The sequence below is a fragment of the Equus przewalskii genome, chromosome X, assembly GCF_037783145.1.
Source record: "Equus przewalskii isolate Varuska chromosome X, EquPr2, whole genome shotgun sequence".
In the NCBI taxonomy this organism is placed as follows: Eukaryota; Metazoa; Chordata; class Mammalia; order Perissodactyla; family Equidae; genus Equus; species Equus przewalskii.
Window position 1 is genome coordinate 29590703 of NC_091863.1, and position 23565 is coordinate 29614267.

The 23565-nt window shown below is 34.9% G+C and overlaps 1 protein-coding gene across 1 annotated transcript in view; it reads left to right on the forward strand.

Annotated features, from left to right (window-relative positions):
- CFAP47 (cilia and flagella associated protein 47) overlaps positions 1–23565 on the forward strand; it is a 422907-nt gene that overhangs the window by 316014 nt on the left and 83328 nt on the right. Inside the window, exons 52-55 of the mRNA XM_070603391.1 lie at positions 7674–7849; positions 9777–9884; positions 15891–15999; positions 19335–19439. Coding sequence (XP_070459492.1) covers positions 7674–7849; positions 9777–9884; positions 15891–15999; positions 19335–19439 — 498 coding nt within the window. The remainder of the gene's footprint in view (positions 1–7673; positions 7850–9776; positions 9885–15890; positions 16000–19334; positions 19440–23565) is intronic.

Genomic DNA, 23565 nt, shown 5'->3' on the forward strand with positions numbered 1-23565 from the left:
TTTCCATCTGCATCTCACCTTTCATTACATTCAACCCAATTTTCATATCTTCCTTAGAGATGAATGAATGGTCAGAATCTCTCTAAAATAGGGTTTGTGTAAGAAATATTTACACCCTTGAGGCACATAAATTTAATTACTTCTTACAGCAGATTCCAAAAATCAGATTATATTCACCATAAACAATAATTGGTTGTTACTAGTTCACTCTCTGTTGGTGTAATTAGAATTTCTCCTGGGAATTTTGACATGTAATAGCTGCTGTTCCATTTTGTTTGAACTCAAAAATCTCTTGTATGTCATATAGTTTGGCTGTGGGAGAATGAGAGTAATCTACTAACTTCCGACTGACACTCAATAATTTCAGTATACAGCAAGGAGCTATAAATATAACAAAACTTAAATGTGTGAGCAAAACTTTATATGCTTTAAGTTTTAGATTAGTCATAGCCTTCATCATATTTGTTCTGTGGTCAGTGACAATTGCATGACCATTTCTTTACTGATTTTTTTCATTCTATAATCAAACTTTGATTACATTCAGTCTATTTTTAATAATCGGAGACTTAGAAATCTCCCCATAAGCAAGTAAGAGAGGAGCCGTAGTTAAAAACACTATTAATCCACTTGATGTCAAATATAAAAATATTAATACAGAATAACATATGTGAGTTTGCCAACCATTTTCAGTAAGTTTTTAGTTTAAAATTTTAGCCTCCATAGTAAGAAAAATATATTTTGAAGTACTCATATGTTTTCTTCTTTCCTTCATATTTTATAATCTTTATTTTTCTAGGTGAAAAATCATCTATCTTGGGTGTTGTGTATGATATTGAAATTGTTCTTCCTCATGAAATGTTGTGGTAGCGAAAATTAGCATTCTGCTTTAAATTTATCTTGACAAATTGTGAACAATTCTTAAATAGGAATTTGTTTTAAATATCTCATGGCCTAATTTGTGTTAAATCACAAAATATATTGCCATGCTACATATATATGGATAGAAATTTATCTCTATCTATTTATCTATCTAATCTATCTATCTATCTATCTATCTATCTATCTATCTATCTATCATCTGTCTATCTATCTGTCGAACGTATCTTAAACAGTTAAACAAAAGAGTACTTTCTAGGGACCTGTCCCTACAATTAGATATGTTCCTATTCGTCACTGCTTTTCATAGTCCACCCCCAACCATCCCGCAGGTTATGGGAAATGTCTAAATACACGTGAACAGGCCTATAGACTCTACAGGAGTTTCTGGCTTTTTCACAACTCCTCGGTGCCATACCACTCCTAATCTGGCATTAGCACCCACCCGCCTTGATTGCACCTCTGCTTTCTGTATGTCTCAGGTTGGATGATGGAGGATTGGAGATGGGGGTGGGTGGGTGAGGCATTACTTCCGTAGGCACAGTGACATACCAATGGCAGTGACATGCAGATGCAGAGGAATAACAAAAGTGTTTCTAATTAACAGGTGCAAACTTGGTTTCTCTGAGTTCTGAACTGCTGTCACTGGCAGTTTAGGAAAGTTATTAAGACAGATGATAGCTAACACTTCCTCTGAATTATGTGGTATGTTTCAAAATACCTTTTGGTATAGTTTGTTTATTGACTTGGTAAAGTTTTCAAATTGAATAAAATTAAAATTGAAGATTTCCTCAATAATATGCATTACTTTAAATTAATATTATTGTGTTTTTTGAACCTCAAAAATAATCTTTTATAATGAACTCATGAGTATCTTCTGGAAGAGGATATGGCGAAAACTACTTCCTACTTGTGCACAGTGAATTGTCATTGGGTCAATTAAGCTTTTATGGGCACACTGGTGAGAGTAGGAAGTCATGAAGTTTTCAGTGCAAATAGTGAATTAATTTTTTCCTGCTCGGAGAATGTGTGAACTGGCATTCAAATGACAAAGTTAACCCACCGTCTTTCTCCCATCTGAGGCTGCCGTCCTTACCCAATAACCTTCATAAAAGAGGCAGCCTGGGTTAACTCAAATTTTTAAACTCTTCCTGAGTCAGATTTTCACATGGTTGCTGTATTATTTAGGTTAAAGTTGTTATTATCCAGAATATCAGACATATTAACAGTCAGATGTATATACAAACAGTAAAGCTTCATATGAATTGCACATTTTGTCCTTTAATGAATATTTGTTGTCTCTTGCATCCCTGGCACTATTCTAGATGCCGAGGAACAGTGCTGAACAATACAAACAAGGCCTCTGTTTGCATGAAGCTAATGTTCTGGTGCAGTTAGACAGAAAACAAAACTAAAATAATTGAAATGTGATATTTCATGGGAAATTCTTTTCTTGTTCTAGATTTTCAAGTAAAGACACAAACCTGAGAACTATAGATAATTCTATCTCCATGTTATGAAAGGTGTTGCTATGCCATTTGTTTCGGACTCACTAAATGTATTAGTTAGGGTATTTCTAGCTGCTATAACAAATTAACTCCAGAATTTCAATGGCTTAACACAATAAAAGTTTTTTAATAATTGTAACAGTCTGGTGCATTTGTTCCCTATTGGTGGCTGGCATCCTCCATGTTGTGATCCAGGGAGCCAAGCTCCTCCCATCCTTTAGGGACTCAGAGGTTCCTGCACGTAGGTAGAGAAAGAGAAAATGGAGAGAAGAGAATTTCCACTAGTTTCTTAATCATCTTGGCATAGAGGTGACCCATATCACTTTCATTCATATACTATTGGAAAGAATTAGTCAATTGGCTATGCCTGGGTGCCAGAACATTTTGAAAATGTAACCTCTGGCTGGACAGCTGCTTCCCAATGATATCTTCATGCTATGAAGAGGAGCACAGAGTTTTGCTAGAGAGGTGATATTTCTGTCATGTCAAGGGAGATGAGAAATCTTCAGCCTATCACCCACTTCCAGCCTATATATATAATGGCCAGAACACAAACAGAGTGGGAGTGCCTTCTTTAAAGAATGGAAACTGACAGATTAGCATCTATTGGATTTTGGTGCATTCCTGCTAACAAATTGGACCATGGATGGAGGGAAAATGGCTAGTGAGAGCAGCTGCACTTCCACTGGCATGAGACAAAACCTTTTGGATCAAAGTAGATTCTACTCCGTGGAAGGAGACTGGGCTTGGGCTGCTTTAAAAGGATCTGCCTCAAGATACATTCTGCTAGAGTGAGAAGAACCCAGGAGAAAGAGTCTCCATGGGGTAATGCTCGAAAGAGGAAGAGAGAAGGAAACTGGAAGGTCAACTGGAGATCAGCCAGCACCCATTAAGTAAATGACCTTTGTTCCTTTACCTCTCATCCTATCTACATCCTGTAACCTGAAGGGCCGTATTAGCACAGTGATTGCAGGAGGAGAGGAAGTTAGAGCAGGGGATTGAAAAGAGCAGGTCGTGTCCACCTTCCTCCTCTCTAGCCATCTGAAAAATTACTAGAAGTCCTGGGGCTGGGGCTGGGGTACCAGGGACGGAAGATCAGGAAAAGCATTCATTGTATGTGAGATGAAAGTGTTGGTTTCGCACTTCTTTAAATATCTGAAAATGAGGCTTCCAAGCACCGAGAACCATACTAATAAAACAACGGGATGGAGAACGGGAGATGTTGCCTGGTTTCAAGAGCAGTAGTGGGAGAGAAACTGTTTTCACATTACACTCCACCAAGTTTAGTCCATCCAGTGTACCCATTACCCTGACAATAAATGACCAAGATAAATTTAGACTGGTAATTCTACGAGCAAAAAACAGTCCAAGGTGATGTTGAGGGTGCTATGAAGACTGGGGTGGTGCACCCGGGTAGAGCAACTAACAAATGCACAAGCCCTCAGGACAGAATGAGCTTGGTGGGAAGAGACCCAGCAGGAAGGAGCCCAGGCATTCCGCGAACAGACAAGAGGCATATGAGGCTGGAGTCTGGACAGAAATGGTAGAGGACTGACTTGTGATTAGAGGTGTCGGCAGGACGACATCTTGTAGGACCTCAAAGGGCAAAATGAGAGATTTTATTCCATGTGCAATTAGAAGTCACTAGAGAGTGCAAAGAGAGAATGACCTGCTCTAATTTATATTTTTAAATCTTTCAAAATTTTTTCTATTTTAAGAAAATAAACATATAAATTATATTTCAATGCTAAAAATGTTTTAGATTTGTTTGAAAATGAATGTAAGTATTCAAATTTCCTCTTAAAAGTTTTATAACTTGCAAAATTCAATGTATCTGTACATATTTTAAAATAGTATTCCAATCTTATCTGAGTATTTGAATTTTTTTCAATATTCTAAATTTTAGCGTCTTATGAATGTCCTCATGCTTTAAAATCTTTACCTATAGTCCACAGAATTAAATATATATTTTAATCCTTTTACAAAGGATTGCGAGAAATTGAAGTAATTTCTTTAAACAGTTGTTATGTTAGGTAAAAATTCTTTAAGTACAATCAAGAGAAAAATACTGGATCCCTTATAAAGGAATGCTCTCTATCATTGAAGCTAAAAGGGGCCACGTGAAGATGAAAGACAGCTTTTGAGTTCAGCGTATAGTCATTACTATTTTACTTGTTTCCGAAAAAAGAAATGAGTCAAAATAGATTTATATTTAAGTCTAAACATAAGTTAGCCTTAAAGAACCACTCATCAAAGTGGAGAAATATGCTCTTGGCAAGACATATACTAGTCAAATATTTTTAAACCTTTTTGATATATAAAATATTCACAGAAATTTCACCTGACTTTGTACTTCCAGTTGAGTAAAAGTTATTTATCATAAAGTGGAATGGGGTGGCAGGATACTTTAGACAACAAGATTATTAACCATTTCTGTAGATAAATACCTGTTTTATTTTGTGTGTTATTTGCTCAAAATAGTTATGCATTTCTGGATTGTATAAATAACACAAAGGAGGTGTTCCAAGAATAACCCTACAAATTTTGATCATCTCATAAATGATGAATGACAAAAATTTCTTCTCTTTAACTTATTGAATGCATCAAATACTTAAAGAAATATCTAATTTTTTGGCCTTAAGAAATATAGATAGTTAGAAAATTAATCTTGTCCAAATTAATTTTGACAGTATTCTGGCACATGGATATTTAATAGAAATTACTCATATAATACCATCTTTTAATGATGTCATTTAGAGATTTTTATCTATTTAAACATGGAAGAAAATAGCATTCAAACCATAATGAAAGTTAGATTTTATTTTTATAATATTTTAGTGAAATTTGACATATGTTTTACCATACTAGGAATAGAGAACAGTTAATTGGAAACTTAAAGCTTTTTACAGTAATGAAACATTCATTTCTTTTGAGTCGATTACTATTTTTGAGAAAGAATTAAATTACAGGGATTCTCCAGAAATTACAGTACTAGTTAGTGCCGGTAACGCTTAACTAAATGATTATTGTCTGAAAGGCTGCTCGGTGAAGGATGTTGAATGGGCATCCAGCACTACTGAATAAGAGTGAGATGACCAGGTAGTGATGTTTGCCAGGATGTGGCAAGGAGGAGCTGTGACCCAAGTGTCATCCTCATTTCCTTCTTTTAAGATTCAGTCAACCACAGAATGTCATGACACGTTTCTAACACGAGGGCATGCTTCTGTTATATGGCTTGTGGTTCACAGAGCAAACAGTAGATTTAAAGTGGTTTTGTTTTCTGTGTTCAAAGTTTCTATGTGATAAAATGTAAAGCAATTCAATATTTCAGTACTTTATTCCTCTTTAGACCAGAGTTTTTTTAATGTACAGTTTTCAAAATGTGAGTGGGTCAAAATGAGCATTATTTTTTTAAGACATAGAATAAAATAGAATAGGAAATATCAGAGAACATGATAGGTGGTAAGAGTAGGGACTGTTTTGTGAAGCTTTTTTTTTCAGTGGTATGTGTATATGGTCAGGATCATGATGTAAAATGAATTACTCTGGGTTGCAGTTAAAACATTTTGAAAATCAGTAGTTTAGAACCTGGCATTTTTGCCTTTGCAAAGAAGCTTAAACTGACACTGACCTTCTCTGAAAAATATCTGAGTAATAGAAAGACAAATATCTAATCCAAAATGTCTCATTTCAATTTTCTGTCTAAAGACCTAGGCAAAGTTTCTAGGCCAATATATCCTTATTGATATTTGTTATCCTGGCATATTCCTTTGGCTTAGTTGATTTGTTTGATCCTTAGAAACTTCTTAGGAGGCTAAGTTCTATGACAGTCTTATAAAACATGTTAGGTTGCCTAGAAATAGTAGATTCTGTGACATTAATACCATGGTTGGATTTTTTTGCATTTTATGTTTTTACTTCTTTATAATTATGAGCATTGGATACTTTACTCTAGGAATTTAAATACCCATTTATTTTAGGAATCCATGATCCTAATATCTCCTGAAACTGTTCTAGATGGCCATTTTTTGTTGCATTTATAATTAAATCTGATTTGTAATAAATATCTACACTAATCTAGCTGTACACTTGTACATATCCTTGATTTCCATCTTTCCTTGCCTGATCTTGTTCACCACGCTAAATGCTATTTCCATTCCCTTAAAATGTAGCATTTATCCAGTCATTTATTTTTGTAGAGGTAATCAAGCAAATGTTTATTCCATGGACAAAGCTGTAATGTCTATCTTGAAGATAAATTTTGTGAATAACCCTCTCCCCATCACCACCTGTCCCCATCAACTTGTTATCAAGGATTTTTTGGTCACTCCTGTAATGTGATTTGATAAATTTCAAAATAGCTCCATGTCCTAAAGTACATCTGTTACCAAGTTTTCAATTATGATGGAAATGTTCAACATCCTCCATTTTGTTAGGTTAAGGCATTATAGACAACTGGTCTTTGTTAAGATTGAGATATGTCTTGTCTATTAATCACCTTTAAGACATTTGCTTCAATTAATGGCTTTTACTTTAGTGGAAATCATAGCTGTCATGGGATGAAATATAAGTTATTAGCCAGAATGGGTTAGAATGAGGATCAGGAAATGTCTTGGAACTTGAAGAGTGCCTTCCAGGGCTGAGTGGATGTAGCTAGGGGGGCAGGACAGGAGAAACCAGAACAGAAGGAAGGAATCTAAACAGGAAGGTAGTCGTATCATCGGTATAATTTGAATTGTTAGTTCAGATTGTCCCTACCACTTGATGCTAATGTACAGAGCTACTTAAAGTGCATCTTCTGGATCAGCAACAGAAGCCACAACTTTTTAGAAATAATGTTTTCAGCCCCCATCCAAGATCTACTGAATCAGAATCTTTGGGGCAAGGGGCCAGTAATCTGTGTTTGAGCAACCTCTACAGGTGATTCTTATGCATGTGAAAGTTTGAGTGCCACAGCTAAAGGAAACATTGGCAAATGGACCTCACAGTCATAATGGTACTGAAGAAAAATGTATTTTAAAAATAAATTTACAGTTTCCTTAGCATTTAGCTAGATGGATCTCTTGAAGTACTTGTTGAAAAAAAATAGTGTTAGCATTTACCAAGAGTAATCAAGGAAAATATATAAAAGATTAAAAGCAAGTGAGATAGCATGGGGAAGTGAATCAAGGAGAAAAAGAAAACAAATGGCCTTAAATTGTACAAAAGTTCTCTTTGCGTTTGCTTCTCTAGGACGATGACTCTATGCTGACACTAAGAGCTGATTATATATTTGTTCTGTAATTCTAGGAGGGTGTTTGCATTGAAATACCTCTCTTTAATCCAAAAGAGCAGCTTGTTCACTTAGATGTGCTATTATCGAGTGCTGCCTTCAGTGGACTCAAGGAATTTGTACTGTATCCATTACAATGCCTCAAGTATGTGGTACGGTATTCTCCAGCAGCTACAGGCCATAAAGATGAAAGGTACGGTTTGAGTGTGGCATTATATTTCATTGTTGATCCTTTGAAATTAAGATTTTAAAATTGTTACTTTTTTGCATGCTATATTCATTCAGATTACACTTGCTCATAGTTTTGGCTTTCCTTAATACCATTCATTCATAAAATGTACTAATTTAGAGTTACCATTGTTTTCTTCAGTGGAAAATATTATGTATTGGAATATCAAATTAAATAATTCCTAAATTGCTCCTTATATACCCTCTTTCATTTCACTTTTCACTAAGCAGATTTTTCTAGGTGCAAACATTGAACCAAATGAAAATAATTCCACAAGGACTAGGAGTTGAACTTTCAACTTTTTTGATGAAAATTTATTTATATTTTATATTCTCAATTAAATGCAAATCATCCACTTGGAGGACCTAGAGAAAATTAAGGGCATTATACCATGCTGAATACATACAGACATATATACAGACATATCACAGACACACACCCATATACACATATATATTAGCAATGTAATGACAAGTGTTTTTATAGCACGATAATTATGAAAAACTTTTTTTGCACTATATATTCACGTACATGCACAAACACATAACCTGTATGTTCATGACTAACACAATTAGTTTATGGTAAAATAATCAACTATAGTTGTTTTAAAGGTAATATTTGTTATAGTTTTAAAGACTAGTATTGAAATGTACAATGCATTCCATTATTCCATTAAAATGGCCTTTTGCTAGTTTATGTGCTCTTTGAGAGAATAATTCTTATTTTAATGAATGATGACTAAATGAATATATTTGTGAAATTTTTAAAAGATAAAAATTTTTGTAATGTAAAGCATGAAAATGAGAACACAATGCATTATAAAAGACACTATTTAGATAGATTACCATTAGAAATGTGGGCTAGTCTCCTCTCCCCAGTGTGACCACAAAGGCTTTGTGAATGCAGACTGAATTCTGAATTTTCTTTATCAGCATATCTGAAAAGACATAATTTTGGCCAATACTTACTACTGCTTACTCTATTCTCTAAGTCGCTGGGGTGTGTGTTTTACAAGATACAGACATAAAATTCTCAACGTTACCATAAGAGGTAGGAGTGATTGCTCGCGTTTTATAAATGATGAAATTGAAGCTCAAAAAGTTAGGTGACTTGTTCAAGGTTGTGCAAATAAAAGATAACAGAGCTGGGATACCAGCCCAGTTATACTTTAGACTGTGACACTCTCTCTCTGTCTTCCCCAAAGGTGAGCACACACTGATAATAAAGGAAGCTCTCCAGAGCTGCATGTTACTTGATAGCCTTCACATGAAAATATAAACATGTTCAATTCAACAAACTAAATTTGATTCAATCACAGCTTAAAAGCAGGACTTTCCTTTTTTTTCCTTTTTTTGGTGGGAAAGACTGACTCTGAGCTAACATCTGTTGCCAATCTTCCCCCTTTTTTTCTCTCCAAAGCCCCAGTACATAGTTGTATTTTCCTAGTCGTTAGTCCTGCTAGTTCTTCTATGTGAGCCAACACCACAGCATGGCTACTAACAGACAGACGAGTGGTGTGGTTCTGCACCCGGGAACTGAACCTGGGCACTGAAGTGGAGCACACTGAACTTTAATCACTAGGCCATCAGGCCTGGCTCAGGACTTTTCTTGTTGTAGCTCCTGCAAGACATTTGAATTACTGGTGTTTAAACATTTTTCATTGATTGAACAGGCATTTGTTAAACAGATATTACTGATGACACTGTTTTTCTTGAATAAGTGATTTTTCTCACTAAAAATGGAAAATTTAAAAATATATCTAAAACGAGAGTAGAATGTATCACAGAGCAGTTGTGAAATATTGTATTTAAAGTTGTATAGGATTTTTTTCTGTCAACTTATTGTACAAACTAAAACCACTGACAAGATTTTGTATATTTCTTTCCACCAGCATTGTTTTTCAACCTGATTTTGCTCTAGAGTTCTGGTACTTAGTGAAATTAACTATTGAATTACCAAAACCAACCACACTTCCCGAAATACAATGTGACCTTGGAAAGTAAGTTCTATTTAATAGATAAAATTATTTCATGGAAGAAAAAAAAGCTTATCTGAAAGAGTATTGTTATAATGCATTTAATCTTTTTTAATGACATCAATATATTTTTAGTAATTGATTTTCTTTTCCAGGGAAGGTTTGATATTTAAACTATCCTGTGGAAAACTTATGTGAAAGAAAAACAAGCCAGGATTTAGTAAGGGAAGGCTTTTATTTATTATTGCAAGGGAGGGAAAAGGACTATCTCTACTTGCTCTTCAGAAATCGACAAGCGTCTTGAAATCAAACAAGAAAAGCTTTTTCTTTTATACAGTAAAGGAGGGGCAAGCAGAGATAAGCAGAATCTTTAGAGGGAACGTTGGACAAGGAAGGGAAAATCACCCATGGGGACTGATAGGAAAAGGATCTCACTGTGGTGAGCTGATTTCCGGGAGAAGCCGAGAAGGGAGGTATGTTCCACTTTTTTTGTGCTTGCTCAGGTTTGGGGACAAGCAGAGTTCAGGGGCCTGTGGGAAAGATAGAAGGCTGACTAAAGTTTGGTCAAGGCAAAGCAGAGGGTAAACAATGGGCAATTGGGAATACTTGGTCACTTGGTTAATACCGTGTGCCCTTGAGATATGACCATTTTTACTTAGGTGGTTGAGTTCCTATTGCCTGTCTGGCACAAGTTTGGTGCTGGTACACAGGGATAACCAAGTCACAATTTCTGCTTTTAAAGACGATATGCACTAGTGGGCAAATCCTTGCCTTTTTGTTAATTTCTCTCCCTTAGCACACCAAAAGAGGATTGAATTCTCCCAGTGCTAGATCTTGAGCCAAAACATCACTGCAAGTGATTTATTAAGGAAGTGATCCAAGTAAGAAAAATCAGTAAGAGAACAGGGGACGCAGGATAAGAAAAGGAGGACACTAAGCAAGGGGTGTGATTGCAGGTACAGCCTCAGAGTTTATCTGGTCCAACAGAGAGCTCTGGTGCATAAGTGACATCTGAGAGTTTGTCTTGTCTGGGCACAAAGACGCTAGGCTTTTGAACTCCCATACTAGTCACATAAGCTTCCTCGGGATGAGATATAAACTCCCAGGCATATCTGCTGTCTGTAGGGTTGAGGAGGCTCCAGGAACCAAAGGCAATCATCTGAAGGTCTCAGATGGAAGATGAACAGCAAGCATGTGGAAGTTGGGGGATGGGGGCAGAGAGCTGGTAAAAATCTTCTAGGGCACTGGATCGGACACCAGCAGTGTCTGCTACAAGTTATTAACAAACTTATTTCTAGTTTTATTTTATATGTTTTAAAAATATATTAATAGATGAAAACTATAATGTATATGTGTATAAAATTATTAAGAGATGTGAGACCGTTATGTGAACATATTTGGCTCAACTAGTTTTATAATCATGGTTTTTTCATTCACTAAAAGATGCTAGCCTTCTTTTTTTCTTTTTAAGTTCTCGTTATTTTTGAACATTTTTTTTAAAACTTAATTTCTTTTTATCTGTCATACTGTTGTATAATTAAAAGTCACATAATATTAAAAGATGTTTCACAGTAACTATTTTTTTAGCCAGCTTCATCCTGGATCCTTATCTTCTTTGAAAGTTTGCATGACCTGTAATTGTACCCAGTGTCTTTAAAACTTTTAACAATATATATTGGTGTGGCTCTATTTTCATAAATTTTTCTGGGTAGTTGGGGTCTCTTTCAATATGAAAACACATGACTTTCAGTTTCTGGAAATCTTGAATTATGCCATCTCTCTATTGTCTCTCTTCTCTTGTCCTGTGACATTTATGTTTTGGATTTAGAACTTGAGAGCTAATACTTTAATTTTCTTACTTTTTGGCCTTTCCGCTCAGAATTTGTGTATGTTTTGTTTTCATTCTTTCCTATTTCATTGTTTCTCCAACGCTTGTTTTACTCATAATTATGTGTGAGGCTCTAAAGTGGTAGTTAGGCCTTATTGACCCATTCATGTTATTCTATGTGCCATTCTTCATTTATTTTCTTTGCTGCAAAAACCATTCCTTTTTATTGCTGATGGACTTGTTTTTTTCCTAAGTTTGATATATCATGAAAAATATTGTCTGTAACATTGTATGTGCCTTTGCTGCACATTTGTGCTCATTTCTATTGGTATAAACACAGAAAGGCAATATCATTTCAATTTAGTGGATAATGACAAAGAGTTCGAAATTCGTTGTACCTGTTTACACTCCCACCAGCTAATTATGAATTGTCATTGCTTCACGTCTTCGAGAACATGGGCATTGTAAGACTAATTTTAGCCATTCTGGTGTGTGTGAAGTGGTACCTCAGTGTACTTTTAATTTGCGTTTCCCTCATGACTAATGAGGTTGAGTACCTTGTCATCTATTTGTAGACCATTTTGATATAGTCTTTTTTGAAGTGCCTGTTCACGTCCCTTGACCATTTTCCTATTACTTTGTCTATATTTTCCTTTATAACTTATAGGTCTTTATACATTTTGGATACAAACCCTGTGGGATTTATATGTTGCAAATACCTTTTCTTAGACTGTGTTTGCTTTTCAATCTCTTAATGGAGTCTTTTGATGAAAATAAATTATTAACTTTAATGTAGGTTAATTTATCAACCTTTTTGTTTTGTCCAGTTCTTCCATACTCCAAGGTCATTAAGAACTTCTGTGTCATTTCCAGAAAAATGTATTGTCTACACCTCTCATATTCAGATCTACAGTCTATCTGGAATTGATATCTGTATGTGATGTGCGAGAAACATCAGTTAGGAGGTCATTACACTAATTCAGGGCCAACATGATAGCAGCTTGAACCAGAATGTTGACAGTGAGGGTTGTGAGAAGTGTCCGATTCATGGTGTATTTTTGAAAGTAGAGCTAATGAGCTTTGCTGACGAATAATGTTTGAGGTGTGAGGAAAACAGAAGGGCATGGATGACACTAAGGGTTTTGGCCTCAGTAATTGGAACAAAAGATTTGACATTAACTGAGACAGAGAAGACTACAAGAAGAGCTGGTTTGAAGGTAGATATTTGGAGCTCAGTTTTGGTTCCTGTTAGACATCTGAATGATGAGTAGGAAGTTTATTAAAAAGCCTGGAGTGCAGTAGAAACACTCGTGTTGGAGATACATGTTTAGTTGTTCCCAGGTTTGTACTGAGGACAAGCAGAGTAGAGTAAGAGTTAGGACTGTGCCCTTGCACTTCCAAGTCAGAGACAGTGTTCCTATCATGTATGATTTACCCTACCAGTTATTATAATGAATCTCAGAATGATAGATGAGTCACTTAATAATAATTGGTAACATAAAATTAACTGAATTAAGTAACTCCAAGAACTTCTACATATTAGAAGCGATTTTTGGTTTATGCATTTTACGGTAAGTGCATTCTTCCCAGTGGTTCATGATATTTTCTCATCACCAGCATTCTGCACAATGTTTTTTAAATGTCTTTTTATTTTTAAAGAGTTTGACTCATAAAAAGTTGAAAAAGCGATACAGAGTTCCCATAGATCCTTCACCCTGGAATCCTACTTGGTTCACATTAAAATTAGTTTGTTTTTCATTGATTTGGCAGGTAATATTATTTTAATTTTCCCTTGTTATTCTCTATTAACAAGTTTGAAACAGTCTCAGTGAAAAAATATTTTACCATGACTATTGAGAAACATAGAACCCAAAGAGAAAGTGGTAACATTTTAAACATGTAAGAAATTTAATCTTGCACCTAAATAAGATGTGCATCGACAACTCTCAGTATATGCATTTACCATCTACAAATTTCGTTTCTAATTATCAGCAAAACTAGCAATTAAAGAAAAGATCTATTAGATTCAATTCAATTCAAAAACGTTTTCTGGATGAACAGTGAATCAAGCACCTCTTTGGTTTTTATATTTTGCTCGTTGGTCCACTGGCAATCACAAGCTACACACAGCTCTCTTACTTTCTGCACCTCTGCTCATTTCGAATGTCATTAAGTTATATTAATCCTTTGCAATGAAATCTATTTTAATTCCCACAAAACTTACACTGTTTTTTATAGTGAAAATATAATAGGATTCTATTTACGTTGTAATTGTGAATGCTATAAGCATACATTTCGGACCAAATATATTCTACTTTCTGCTTGTATGACTTTGACTTTTTTAGATTCACATATTAGTGAGGTCACACAGTATTTGTCTTTGTCTGACTTATTTCACTTAGCATAATGTTCTCAAGGTTCATCCATGTTGTCATAAATGTTAAGATTTCCTTATTTTTTATGGCTGAATTATATATCTCTCTCTGTCTATCTATATAATGGATAATATAGTTAAGTGGATTATCTGCTAGATAGATAGAGATATATAATGAAATATTATGAACATGGGAGTGCAGATACATTTTTAAGATACTGATTTCATTTCCTTTGGCTATATACCCAGAAGTGGGATTGCTGAGTCATATAGTAGTTCTATTTTTAATTTTTTGAGCTACCTCCATACTGCTTTCCATAGTGGCTACACCAATCTACATTCCTTCAACAGTGTACCAGTGCTTCCTTTTCTCCACATCCTCACCAACTCATGTTATCTTATTTTTTTTTTTTTAAATAATAGCCACCCTAACAGATGTGAGGTAAAATCTCAGTGTGGCTTTGATTTATATTTCTGCAATGACAATTTTGATGCTGTGTGCCAAAAGTCATTAAAAACGATGGTAGAATGGATGGACCTTAAGAGTATTACGCTAAGCGAAATAAGTCAGAGGGCAAAAGTCAAATACCATATGACATCACTCATAAATAGAAGATAAAAACAACAAACAAACACATAGAGACAGAGTTTGGATTGGTGGTTACCAAAGGGGAAGGGGGAAGGGAGGAGGGCGAAAGGGATGATTAGGCACATGTATGTGGTGACGGATTGTAATTAGTCTTTGAGTGGTGAAGGTGATGTAATCTATGCAGAAATAGAAATATAATGTACACCTCAAATTTATATAATGTTATAAGCCAATGTTACCGAAATTAAAAAAATTAATTTTAAAAATATGAAATTACTAGTTTCTTTTGAATTCTTTGTTAAGGTCAGACCATTGGATTGTACATAGTTAATATCTACTAAAGTAAGTGTCTTAATTTAAAAAAATGATGGTGGATTGAGAATTATGAAACCTCTTGATTATTCTGTGCTTTCAGCATAAATACCAATCACTTTTTTTTTTGGTATTCACTCATCATCAGTTTGGAGCTTGTCAATGTAATGGACAGAACTCTGTGAATTTATTACTATTTCTTAGTATTTCTAGACTATGTTAACTTTTTTGGCTGAACTTAGCAGTTGCAAAATAATAGGTAAACATTGCTCCTAAAACTGGAATATATGTCAGTAACCAATTTGAAATAACATTTTGTCTCAAAAACATAGAATCAGAGATTATTTAATTTAGCAAAATGTCGCTAATTCGTACATGATTATTCTTATTTTGAAACTCACACAAGTCATTGTATTCGTTTCCTAGACCTGTAACAAGTACCACAAACTGGGTGACTTAAGATAACATAAATTTATCCTCTCACAGTTCTGGAGGCTAAAAGTTTGAAATCAAGGTGTCAGTAGGACCATACTCCCTCTGAAACCAATAAGGGAGAATCTCTCCTTGCCTCTTCTGACTTCTGGTGCTGGCCAGCAGTCCTTGCTGTTGCTTGCCTTATAGATGCCTCACTCCAATCTATCACTCCATTGTCGTATGGCCATCTTCTTGTGAGTCTTCACGTTGTCTTCTCATAAGGATACCAGTCATTGAATTAAGGGCCATACTACTCAAGTATGACCACATCTCAACTAATTACGCCTGCAATGACCCTGTTTCCAAATAACGTCACATCCTGAGGTCTTGGGAGTTAGGACTTCATTATATCTTTTTTGGGGATGCAATTCAACCCATAACAGTCATCAAGTTTTTAAAATTATCATTGAGCAAATTTAAGAAAAAGTTTACTAGCTTTGTTTTTCCTTCCAGGTGTGTCACTCAGATAATTCCTTTGGTTAATCCTACGCACGAAACCTTAGAATTGCAAGCAACAAACAGTAATCCTGATAATTTTGTCCTGGATTTTAAAAGATCACCAGTAAGTATATTCAGAAAGCCAAGTAACCTACCACTACTACAGCATTGTCCTGTTCTCATTCTGGGACAACATGGAGTATTAGCATTTGAATTATTAATAAGGTTTCAAATGCCTAAAATTAAAAAATAAAATTTATATATATATATCCCCAATTTTAATTTATCCAAAAAACCAATATCATATTCATATAAATTTTTGAAATTGTGTATGCTAGATTCATGCTCATTATTATTGAGTTCTACATAAACTGATTGTGCTTTATTTCTGACCATTTTGCTAATTAGTTTTTGCAGTAGTCTCCCAGTAATTTGATTTTGACTCAGCAGTCACTCTATGTTTCCAGGGTCCCAAGAGGCCAGTTCTTTTCTAGCCTTCCATGAGTTCCTACCCACCGCCCCCTCCCCCACTTCCAGGCAGTACTGACAGCTCTGCCCCTCTCTCCTTTTTCTGCCTCATTTTCTCATTCCTTGGTCCCTGGCAGAGACTAGAGCCAGTCAATGGGCCTCAATCACTTTCCCCTCCCCTAAGTAACAAAACAAGATCTAAAGGTTTATCGTGACTATCTATGTTTCCAAAACATATGATACGAAATATGTGCAGTGAATGCCAAAGTCATGCTTTCAGGTAAACTTCAAAAGGATAATTGCAATAGATCGTTTTCTTCAGATGACCTCACAGTACATCGTGAAGCCCTATTAAGTAGATATGGTATTTAAATAAAAGTCTTTACTATTTGCTGTTTAGTGGTCATTTAACAAATCTACAATGTGATCTCTTTATTTATACTTTAATACCTGTCTCTTGTCAATCGCTGGTTGCCAACTAATAATATCATGATATAAAATTAGTTCTTAACTGCCATATATGTCAAATTAGCTATCACTAAGTATTATATTGCTAAAATTGGTGTATATAGTTTAATCTTAGAAAAAATATATTAAAATGTACATACATGTTTGTATTAACACTATATTTTTCACAAATTAAATGGAATATGATGTTCAGGCTATAGTTTACATATAACTGAAATTACTCATTAGAAAGTGGTGTTTTCATATCCTTTGAATCACTACTGTTAGAGAAGAATGTAAACTGTGATCCAAGAGAAAACAAATGTAGTAAATTTATAACACACGCCACCTTACATTACATAATGAAGAATATAGACTGTGCATTATTTCCAACCATCGCTTTCTAGTCTGTTCATTCTTTTATATACTTATCAAATATTTTTGAGCACTGAATATGCAATTAACTTTAATATTAGGAAAAACTCAAAAATAAATCTATAGTTGAGAAAAATACTATTATATATATAGGACAAATAGGAGCACACATTAATGGTAATGATAATAAATGGAAAGTATAAATAGGTCCAATTTTGCTCGTGGTTTTGTTGCATAGTATTCATGTTTAAATAAGTAAAGACTTTAAAATATTGACAATTACCCATAAATTCTTCAATAAGTAAGCATAGATTGGTTATCAAGGCAAATAGTGATATAAAAAACTCACTTCCCTCCGACTATATCTTATGAAAAATTTCAAAAAGATACAGAAATTGAACGAAAAATACAATGCAGAAACTTATACCTTCTATCTTGGTTCTTATATTAACAATTTGCCACATTTTTCTCTCTTTCTCCTCTCTTACAGTTCTTAGTGTTTAATTTGAAGGTAAATTGTAGGTATGATATTTCAACACTAAATACTTCAGATTATGTTTCTTAAGAGTATATTAATTTCCTACATCATCTAGTATCCTGTCCAGATTAAAGTTTACTCAATTGTCACAAGATTATCTTTCCCTTTTGAACTAGGATCCAGTGTAAGCATACACATTGGAATTGGTTATCATAATGATGCTTGGAATGAAATTTTTTTAAGTTTCAAAAAGGCCCTATATTTAACATATTACATATATATATATCCCATTACACTAAACCAGTAGGTTTGCTATAGTTCAATTCCAACCAATGGTGTTTATCTTTCTTTCCTTGAAACCATGGGAGATGCATTTTTCAGTGAATTTTAGGTGGAAATAAAGGAATTTTATTGAGTTACCGCTTGGTTATATAAACTACCTCAATCTTTACCACATGACTGACATATATTTATATAAGAGGAATTTGAGGCCAGAGAGGCTAAAATACTTAAACCGTATGGTTAGTAAGTGGTAGGACTGGATTAAAATCCAAGTTAATGTAGTATTATATGATTTTTTCCAATGAAATAGATGATTTCTGTCATGTATATACATAAATAGAACTTTTTTGTGATGTTTGCTATATTGAAAGAATATATGAAATGCAACTATTCTTATTATTTTGCTAAAGTTGATACTAAAATTAATTTAAACTCCTTCAGTGTGCATTAACTGATAACGTTGAAGCATTCGAGGAATCAGAGGGGGAGCCAGCCTGAGATAAAAATATTTGCTGTAGATAAACCACACATACATATAATGAGGAGGTGACTCTGTTCTAAATATAACATTGTTTGTACTTGTATTTCATGGTTATTATCAGAGTTTATTGAGCGCCCAGTGCTATATTCTACCAGGATTGAATGATGCTGCTAAATTGCAGTTTTACTTTTTCAAAAGTTACCTGGCAAAATACATTAGCAAAAAAATAATTAGCTCCCTTTTCAGACATGTGCCACTCATCCTATCATTCTATAAGTCTTGATATTAAATATTATATTATTCACAGTGTAGAATTTTGATTACATGAGATACTCAAGCCCTCATTGTATTATGAGAGAGTTGCTGGCTTTTTTCACAATCCCTAAAGAGGGAGCTCAAACTACTACTGTTCAGACTCGAGTTATTGCAGCAGGTCACACCTTGAGTGTGTGTGTGATACGACAAAGAGGAAAACTTCACTGTATACTAAAGAAGCATGTCTTACATCTACGTTTAAAATCAGTTCATTTCTTTTGACATTGCAGGACTACAAGTTAGGTTCCCAGTGGTTTGATATGTATCTTGGGGTGGACAATAAACTACAGGTTCTTAAATAAAACGCATATTTATATTATTGGGGGTTCTAACTCAGCTTAAAAAACTAATCCTGATTTCCTTTTATAGAGCGAGTAACTCCATGTGGTCATTGTCTGGAGGAAGAACATGGTTGAGCACTACTAAACTCTGTATATCATGAGCTGTTTTATCAGTATTCGCCAAGTAGGCATACTAAGAATGGATAATGTGTACAAGGCAACGCATTAATCACGTGAACATCAACCTGGCATATACTCAGCACACAAAGATGCTGACTCAACAAAAGTATTAATTTTTGATTCTTTTTTTTCTTCTTTCTGAATTTACATAGCTGATCGTACCTCCTCACACCACCAAAGAGGTATCTGTTCACTTTTGTCCTTCTGCACTTGGAAGAGTTGGTCATGAAGCTTCTATTGTCTTCCACTGTGCTCAGGTATGATAGAGTATTCTTGGACCAAGTTAACTGAAGTTCAAAGTCAATAAATAAGTAAATAAGTCATCCCGTTGACATCTTTTGCAAGCAAAACAAGTTCACTGTAAATTATTAATTAAACGAACTTTTGAAAATATGATATACTTTATGTATGTGCAGGCATCTAAAGAAGGCGTTTGCTTGAATGAAGGAGAATATACATTCGGATTTAAAATATAGGTATTTTAATGTAAATACCAAATCGTTGGCATTTATGTTAATTTTCTGACTTGCGTTTTACTATTCAATTTTCACAAACTTAAATATAAAACTGTAGAAGATATGATCTTGCAAATATTGTGGGTTTTTTCACTGTATTTCATCTGTACAGTGTTCCGGAATAATGATGATTTTTAGAAACTACAATAATCATTTTTTAAGCATCTCCAAACTTGCTACCTGCCATTCTAAGAATTATTTCTATTCATTGTCACCACAGTCCTATAGTAGAAGTGTTATCAACCCCATTTTATGGGTCAGAAATATAAGAAACTCGGAAATTAAGATCAGGCAGCTAGTAAAAGGTTGAACCCAGACCTGAACCCAGAACATCTGGCTTCAACCCATCTTCATGACTGTTTTGACAGCTATCTACAGATTGCCAAGTGATTATAACTTACTGCAAATAAAAATTTTACATAACTTTTTACATTTATTATTTTGTACTTCTTCAAGTGTTGATCAGGGGAGGAAAGTAAATGGAGGCACGTACTTTATATCCTGGGGGAAACCAAGTAGCTTACAAAACCCTGTCATCTGAGATGCAGTGGAATCAAATATAATATGTGGAATTAACCTTTAGAAAAGAATTTTTGAGGCCATTAAATTTCCTGCATAATTACTGACTTATACATGACCTGAGGCAAATACTGTGGAAGTATGCTTGACTCTCAAAATTATTAAAGAAAATAAACAGTAATCATTCTCATCCAGAAGGGAAATATAGTGGAGATTATTTTCTTTTACAAAAATAATTTTAAAAAGGCATATCTTTTAAATCATTGCTTCATAGCAGGGTTAGCCCATTCAGCTTACTTAATTATTGGGGACAATTTAGTTCCTTGCATTTCTGGTGGAAATGATATCTACTCAAGGATAGTCTAGCACATCAGCAGGGCAATTATCAGTTCTACATGCTAATAGCTTTAGAAAATCCCAGCCTAGAAGTTGAATTTGAAATTCTTTATTAAACAAAAGACCTCAAAGAAGTAAGTAAGCAACTGAAACTTTTTGTAAAATCAGTTTAACACTAGTGGTTGATTTCAGTCACTCTGAACATCTGCTTGCAAGTTGGAACAAATCTCCAAGCTTTCATCTGTGGTTAGACTTAACTTGAGAATTCATCCTTTCAGCTACGGAGTCCAGAGCCCTTCAACCTTTGTGATTTTTCTTGCTTTTCTTTTTTTGCCTTTATTTTTTCTTTCTTTTTCATTTCTGAATCATTTGCGTCTTCCTTTTTTTGTTTAATTTATCCAGTCAACATCCTTTGCAAGCAAAATGAGTTTATCCTAAAGTATTAATTAAATGAACTTTTGAAAATACAGTATACATTATATACGTGTAGGCATCTAAGGAAAAATTTTTTTTTTTTAATTTTATTTTTTTCCTTTTTCTCCCCAAAGCCCCCCAGTACATAGTTGTATAGTCTTCGTTGTGGGTCCTTCTAGTTGTGGCATGTGGGACGCTGCCTCAGCGTGGCTTGATGAGCAGTGCCATGTCCGTGCCCAGGATTCGAACCAACGAAACACTGGGACGCCTGCAGCAGAGCGCGCGAACTCAACCACTCGGCCACAGGGCCAGCCCCTAAGGAAAATATTTTTTAAAATAAAAGTTCAGGGTTTACTTTTCTAAGTCTAAGAGCTTGCAATTACTTGTAGCTATTAGGGAAAAACACACAGGCTTCTGTCCTTCTCTTGATTTCACTGATAAATATGTCTGAAGTGACACACACAACTGAGTAGCTGATTAATCTAAAATCTAGCAATGACAATGCTTATAGGATAAGTTTTTTTTTTTGATTTTTTTTTATTGAGTTATTGATAGGTTACAATCTTGTGAAATTTCAATTGTACATTAATGTTTGTCAGTCATGTTGTAGGTGCACCACTTCACCCTTTGTGCCCACCCCCCACCCCACCTTTTCCCTGGTATCCACTAAACTGTTCTTGGTCCATAGTTTTAAATTCCTCATATGAGTGGAGTCATACACAGATTATCTTTCTCTCACTGGCTTATTTCACTTAACATAATTCTCTCAAGGTCCATCCATGTTATTGCAAATGGAATGATTTTGTTCTGTTTTGCAGCTGAGTAGTATTCCATTGTATATATGTACCACATCTTCTTTATCCATTCGTCTGTTGATGGGCACTTAGGTTGCTTCCACGTCTTGGCTATTGTAAACAGTGCTGCAATAAACATTGGGGTGCACAGGACTTTTGGGATTGCTGACTTCAGGCTCTTTGGATAAATACCCAGTAGTGGGATGGCTGGATCGTATGGTAGTTCTATTTTTAGTTTTTTGAGGAATCTCCATACTGTTTTCCATAGTGGCTGCACCAGTTTGCATTCCCACCAGCAGTGTGTGAGGGTTCCTTTTTCTCTGCAACCTCTCCAACATTTGTTGCTATTAGTTTTAGATATTTTTGTCATTCTAACGGGTGTAAGGTGATATCTTAGTGTAGTTTTGATTTGCATTTCCCTGATGATCAGCGATGATGAGCATCTTTTCATGTGCCTATTGGCCATCAGTATATCTTCTTTGGAGAAATGTCTGTTCATGTCTCCAGCCCATTTTTTGATTGGGTTGTTTGATGTTTTGTGGTTGAGTTGCGAGAGTTCTTTATATATTAAGGATATTAAGCCTTTGTCAGATATATGACTTGCAAATATTTTTTCCCAGTTAGTGGGTTGTTTTTTTGTTTCAGTCCTGTTTTCATTTGCCTTGAAGAAGCTCTTTAATCTGATGAGGTCCCATTTGTTTATTCTTTCTATTGTTTCCCTTCTCTGAGAAGGCATCGTGTCTGAAAAGATCCTTTTAATACTGATGTCAAAGAGTGTACTGCCTACGTTTTCTTCCAGAAGCCTTATGGTTTCAGGTCTCACCTTTAGGTCTTTGATCCATTTTGAGTTTATTTTGGTGAATGGTGAAAAAGAATGGTCAATTTTCATTCTTTTACATGTGGCTTTCCAGTTTTCCCAGCGCCATTTGTTGAAAAGACTTTCTTTTCTCCATTGTATGCCCTCAGCTCCTTTGTCAAAGATAAGCTGTCCATAGATGTGTGGTTTTATTTCTGGGCTTTCAATTCTGTTCCATTGATCTGTGCACCTGTTTTTGTACCAGTACCATGCTGTTTTGATTACTGTAGCTTTGTAGTATGTTTTGAAGTCAGGGATTGTGATGCCTCCCGTTTTGTTCTTTTTTCTCAGGATTGCTTTAGCAATTCGGGGTCTTTTGTTGCCCCATATGAATTTTAGGATTCTTTGTTCTAATTCTGTAAAGAATGTCATTGGGATTCTGATTGGGATGGCGTTGAATCTGTAGATTGCTTTAGGTAGAATGGACATTTTAACTATGTTTATTCTTCCAATCCATGCACATGGAATGTCTTTCCATCTCCTTATGTCGTCATCCAGTTCTCTCAGAAAGGCCTTGTAATTTTCATTATATAGGTCCTTCACTTCCTTAGTTAAATTTACCCCAAGGTATTTTATTCTTTTTGTTGCGATTGTGAATGGTATTGTATTCTTGAGTTCTTTTTCTGTTGGTTCATTACTGGAGTATAGAAATGCTACTGATTTATGCAAATTGATTTTATACCCTGCAACTTTGCTGTAGTTGTTGATTACTTCTAACAGTTTTCCAATGGATTCTTTGGGGTTTTCTATATATAAGATCATGTCGTCTGCAAACAGCGAGAGTTTCACTTCTTCCCTCCCTATTTGGATTCCTTTTATTCCTTTTTCTTGCCTGATTGCTCTGGCCAGGACCTCCAGTACTATGCTAAATAAGAGTGGTGATAGAGGGCATCCTTGTCTCGTTCCTGTTTTCAGGGGCATGGCGTTCAGTTTTTGCCCATTGAGTATG